Genomic DNA, 6,217 nt, shown 5'->3' with positions numbered 1-6,217 from the left:
TTCCAATGTTACTAACAGAATCAGACAAGGAATTCTAAAATCTATCAACATACTCCTTAATTATTGTATTCTTTTATTAATGCATTTGACTTTTGCATTATTGATTCACCAATTTTGATATATAACTAGTGAGTAGTTCGGGCGTTGTCCCGGGTTGCGACTGTTGTAGAAGTTCAACCAAGAAATTTTATTAAAGGCTTTTTAAAACTGAAATCGTCGTTGTCAAACCAAAATTGAGTTATTATGTGATTGTTTTTTTTTTTTTATCGAATCTCGTGGTTTGCATTTATATAAAAGTTTTTACATATTAATAATATAGTTGATATGAGCTTTGATGGTTAAGTAGTCACCTTTGATATATAAGGTTAAGGGTTCGAATCTTCTTATCCTTATGTGGTGACGTGGCGCAGTAAAAAGGGAATTACGTGGCACATCGACGTTTTTAAAAACGCCTTTTAATATATTAGTATAGATTTGTTTCACAAATAAATAATACTCCATTTGAATTTGCATTATTTATTCGCTTATTATCTTTGATTAGTACTCTCTCCGTTCCATTATAATTGATACGTTTTGATTTTTATTAAAACCTTTGACCATTTTTGTTACTATTATTACTATATGAAGTACAATAAATTATGAATAGTATAGTGTTCTTGAATTTATCTTAACATAATATTATTTATTGGAATTTCGAGTTTTGTTAATTTTACTAATTAATAATAACACATAATTAAATATATTAATGATCAAAGCTATGATAATCATCTAGTTAAGTTTCAATTAGGTAGTTCCTTTGTACTATGAAATGAAGAGAGTATTTGATTTACTAATATAATACCAAAAAAAACAAATTAAAGGATACTATGTAATATTAGTCTTCAATAAGTCTTATGTGAGGCGGGTGTACATTAATTTTATTGTAAGACGGTCATTTTAATGGTAAATTTAACTATTTTTGTGGTAACTTTAACCCCTAAAAAGATAAATTTTAATTTGTCTAAGGTTTGAATTTTATTTGACGTGTAATTTCTTATACATTCATGATTATATACTATAAAGGCTAATATGATTAGTCCAATACGTTATAAGTTTTTTGTAAGATAAAATCTATTATTAGAGAAAAAGGAAAAATTGTAAGAAACCACGTTTTATAACACTCTTTTTGTAAAAAAAATAAATAAATGAATGAATAAACCTTATAAAAATTTTCTTGTAAAAGCACACATAAAACCAGATTTTTTTTTTTTTTTTTTTTTTTTTTGCAAGATAACACCATAGGTTGGGTTCAGGACATTGACCCTATTTTCCGGCGTTAACCCTCACATGAAGGTCATGTGCTCTACCCCTCCCTCCACAAACCACCAAAACCATAGCATAGCCAACCCCAACAATCAGCACCACCACCTAGCCACCACTAGAACCACCTCTTAGCCGTCGACACCACTACCCATCTACCTAGCTGCCATCACCGCCCACCCAATTCTCTTTAAACCCACCTGCAAAAATACTCACCTACCTCCAAAGCCACCCAAATTCATCTGGAAAAGTGTGCTCCCCCACAAATCAAAAGAGAGGAGAGAAGAGGGTAGGTAGTACCCCCCCTTCCCAATTAGAAACCCTAGATCTAAGATAAATAAAAATCCAATGAAATTAACAACAAAGAATTTATTTTATCAACTTTAACAACTTACCTACCTCAAAATTAGATTAATTAAGGTTGTTCTTTGCAGCAATTCGAGATGGAGATTTTCCCTTCAATTAAAAAAATTAAAGGGTTGTTAGGAAGAATAGAGGAGTGAGAAAGTCTAATTGGGGGAAAAGGGTAAAAAAGGAAGAAAAGGTATTTATTTTTTTGGTGGGTTTAGAGTGATTAGGGTAGGCGGTGATGACGGCTAGGTTGATGGGTGGTGGTGTCGCAAATGAGAGGTGGTTTTAGTGGCAGCCAGGTGGTGGTGTCGGTGGCTGAGGTTGGTTAGGCTATGATTTTGGTGCTTTTGAGGAGGGAGAGGTTGAACACGTGACCCTCACGTGAGCGTCACGTGCTCAACCCCTCTCTCCTCAAAACCACCAAAACCATAGCCTAATCAACAGTGTCAACGCCGGAAAACAGGGTTAATGCCCTAAAATCAGGTATAAGGTGTTACTGCGAACAAAAAATCTAGTTTTAGGTGTGGTTTTACAAGAAAATTTTTATAAGGTATTTTTTCACTTATAAATAATAGTTTATGACAATTTTTCCTCAGAAAAATAATAACTTTTGTAGTATAAAGGGTAACTTTAAATACTTTTAAAATAATTTTAACTCGTCTTACAATAAATTAACTACGTACACCCGTTTTTCTGGAGGATTTGTATATTCGTCTTTTATGTGCACTTTCACTATTTTCTAAAACAAATGATATTATGTAATAAAATTTCCATGTTTCTTGTGGGTTTTATTTTTATAATTTCTTATATAATTTGCAAATTCTCATTAAATATTTTACACAAAGCATATTTTACATTAAATATTTTGTAATTCTAGCATTTTTGATATTTATAAAATAAAAACTTGAGTATTACCGGATCACACACTAGTTTCATATCAAACCTATGCCCTTCGCCGTAACTTGGTGGTGCCCTAGACGCATCCATCATTTCTTTCACATATACGTACGTCCTTATTTTAACCATACAAATTTCAAACTAATACCTAAGAAGTATATTTAATGTACTTCTATAACAAGATACACGATTGATCATTTTCTGTCGGAACACAAATGTTTCGAATATTACGCAACGCCTAGCTATAAATTACAAAATAATGTTTAATTTCATTTTTTTTTTTTTTTTTTTTTTTTTTTTTTGAGGAAGTTTAATTTCAATCCTTTGTCGTACTAATTTGTTCACTTCTTCAGCAGATATGAGATTTTACTCTAGGCAATGTAAAAACAAGAAGAAGAAAAAATTACAAAGTTCTTAAAAATATTCTAACATCCTTTAGCTCTCAAAGAAAATGTGAGAGTTGGTTCTGTTCTAGCCAATGTCAATAAAATACAATATTCTTAAAAATGTTCTTACATCCTTTAGCTCACAAAGCAAATGTGGGAGTTAATGTCAAAAATATATGTACAATATTCTTAAAAAATATTCGGACATTCTTTTTAGCTCACAGATTATTATTATTATTATTATTATTATTATTATTATTATTATTATTATTATTATGTAATAGTAGATGAGTTTTTTCCCAAAAAATAAAAAAAAATAAAAAATAAACATTAGATGAGTTTGGTTAGTAACAAGTGATTTATAATTATAATTATTACTAATACTTTTTTTTTCCCCGAGTGTAACCGAGATATAGTACGTAAAAGGGTCTAATTTATACGATGGGAGAAGGACCCTGACCGTACCTCAACCCTCACAGTTTTTCTTATCTGATATTTAAGGGTCAAAAACTTTGAGAGTGGAAGACCGGGGGGAGGGGGGGATCCCCAACCTCAAAGTGTCTCTGATGGGGATTGAACCTCCAAACTCGGATTTAGAAGGTACAATTCTTATTACTAGACCAAACTTAGCTTGATGATGTGTAGTATTTATATACGTTCTCATCAATATAACAATATTCACCGACTAATCATTGACTACGTACGTATACCACCGAGTACATGAGTATTTTCTTTCGTTAGATACTGTGTTCACACAACGGTGAGCAAATCTATCTCTTATCTATTTCCTGATAAAGAGACTATTCTAAAGTTGTTATTTTTATGGTAACTTTTTCTTTTTTCCCCCCGGTTTACTATAGATGTTAGGTGGGTCATATGGTAAAAAAAACTAGCTTATATAAGGTATTGAAATCTAGAGCTAGAAGCATAACAAAAATCCTTTCTCTAATCAGTCATAAACATGGGAAAGTTTGGAGGAATGGCTTCTATTGTAGCCACTCTAGTAGTGTTTGTCTCATTGAGCGTGCCTTCACTAACCACAGCTGATTACACATATTCCTCTCCACCACCACCAGCCTACCATTACTCCTCCCCACCACCTCCGATCCACCACGAGAAGCCACCCAAGGAGCATTATTCACCTCCACCGACAACACCTACTTACAAGTCACCACCACCTTCCCCAATTTACAAATCTCCACCACCTCCTGTTCATGAGTATCCAACACCATCACCTGTGTACAAGTCTCCACCCGTACACAAGTATCCACCACCAACTCCTGTTTACAAGTCTCCCCCGGTTCATAAATACCCACCACCCACACCAGTGTACAAATCTCCCCCAGTTCACAAGTATCCACCACCTACCCCGGTGTATAAGTCACCACCTGTTCACGAGTACCCACCACCCACCCCAGTTTACAAGTCTCCACCAGTTCACAAATACCCACCACCCACCCCAGTTTACAAGTCTCCACCAGTTCATGAGTATCCACCACCCACACCAGTGTACAAGTCTCCACCAGTTCACAAATACCCACCACCCACCCCAGTCTACAAGTCACCACCGGTGCACAAGTACCCACCACCCACTCCAGTTTACAAGTCTCCACCCGTCCATGAGTACCCACCACCCACCCCTGTTTACAAGTCTCCACCAGTTCACAAGTACCCACCACCCACCCCTGTTTACAAGTCTCCACCTGTTCACAAGTATCCTCCACCCACCCCAGTTTACAAGTCTCCCCCAGTTCATGAATACCCACCACCCACTCCAGTTTACAAATCTCCACCGATACACAAGTACCCACCTCCTTCCCCGGTTTACAAATCTCCACCTGTCCACAAGTCTCCACCATCACCTGCTCATGGGTATCCATCTCCTACTCCAGTCCACAAATCTCCACCAATGCATCCTACTCCTCCCTATGTCTACACTTCTCCTCCACCCCCATATCACTACTAAAAAACAAAAGTTTCACTTTAATTAGTGACAAATATTATTCTGCCAAGGTTAGTTTCATAAAACTTCATTCACTAGTATTCACATGCATAAGAAATTTAATGTTCCTATGTTACGACGTGAGAAAATGACATAAAGTGCATAAGATATCATGCATATTACATAATTTACATGTGGACGTTAAATCATCTTTATTACTATTACTAGGTTGAAATGTTTGTCATTTAACCTTTTCCAATAATTGCCAAAACAAAATATGCAAATAAAATTTCTTTTTGAGCATTAATAATGAATACTAATTTTTACTGTTTCAAAATTTTACAGGTGAAAAGTTTCTTCACAACCAACAAGAGAAAGTCAAAGTAGAGGACCTATCTTTGTCGAAAGAGCAAGAATTTATAATCCTTGAGATAATATATAAAGCTTGTCGATTGCTTAGAGATTTTGGAACCTTTATTTTAAATAAAAGAAATAATGTTATTACCAGGAAAAAGTTTGTAAAATTATTTGGATCATGTGCTCTAGTTGTAACTCAATGCTTTGCATGGCATGGGGCATAATTGAGATGGCTTGGATATATAATTTTGTATTTTTCTTATCAAGAATAGTATTAATAAAATAAATTACAAAGTTCAATTATAGTACTCAAGTTGATGTTTAATTTCAAGAATTATATAGAATAATAGCCTAAAAGTTACTGTGTTTACATGAAGTGTACGTTTTCTTCCTTTTGGTACGTGGTTTCCTAGCTTAGTTTTCTAACAAAGTTTTACCCTTTTTTACAAAGGGGGAAAGAATATCATTGACAAAAAACACTCACAAAATAATTGTCTCAAAGAAGTACTCTCTTAGCTTATTGCTTGTACCATGGTTTTTCATGATTCGCCAAAAACAAGTTTAACAATGAACATCTTATACATTGAGTAAAAATAAGATTATAAAAAATCGATCAATGTTTTTTAGATATACTTCTATATATATATATATATATATAGGTTATAATTAATCTTTTTTTTAACTTCTCATGACTATATATTTAATAGTTTTTTTCTTATAATCAGTGGAAATTCATTCTCAAAATTGTTGAAATTTGACTTAAAAAAAGAAAATCGAACTAACAATAATTAAGGAGAGTAATAATTGTACAAGAACGCAAATATCGGCCTAATTCATCAGTGTGTACTTAGCTAGCCAAGTAGCATGTTAATGATCATTAGTCATACAATCTCATCTCTAAAATTGTGTTTTTCTTCATAATTGTCCATTTTCAATCTACCACCGACAACCCAATACCAACCCCAAATTGGCAACCGATGACAAT

The 6,217-nt window shown here is 33.7% G+C and overlaps 1 protein-coding gene across 1 annotated transcript; it reads left to right on the top strand.

Annotated features, from left to right (window-relative positions):
- The first annotated feature begins 3,894 nt into the window (after positions 1-3,894).
- Positions 3,895-5,532, top strand: LOC145585203 (uncharacterized). Its single transcript, XM_081641930.1, has 2 exons — positions 3,895-4,946; positions 5,221-5,532. The coding sequence occupies exon 1, from the start codon at positions 3,895-3,897 to the stop codon at positions 4,897-4,899; it is 1,005 nt and encodes a 334-aa protein (XP_081498056.1). The 3' UTR covers positions 4,900-4,946; positions 5,221-5,532.
- Positions 5,533-6,217: the final 685 nt, after the last annotated feature.

This window comes from Chenopodium album, chromosome 16 (assembly GCF_948465745.1).
Source record: "Chenopodium album chromosome 16, dcCheAlbu1.1, whole genome shotgun sequence".
Taxonomy (NCBI): Eukaryota; Viridiplantae; Streptophyta; class Magnoliopsida; order Caryophyllales; family Amaranthaceae; genus Chenopodium; species Chenopodium album.
Note: the sequence above shows the minus strand (reverse complement) of the source record. Positions and strands in the feature narration are given on the sequence as shown.

Excerpts from the sequence above, each read along its gene's own strand:
- LOC145585203 (XM_081641930.1), top strand. The coding sequence starts at position 3,895 with ATGGGAAAGTTTGGAGGAATGGCTTCTATTGTAGCCACTCTAGTAGTG.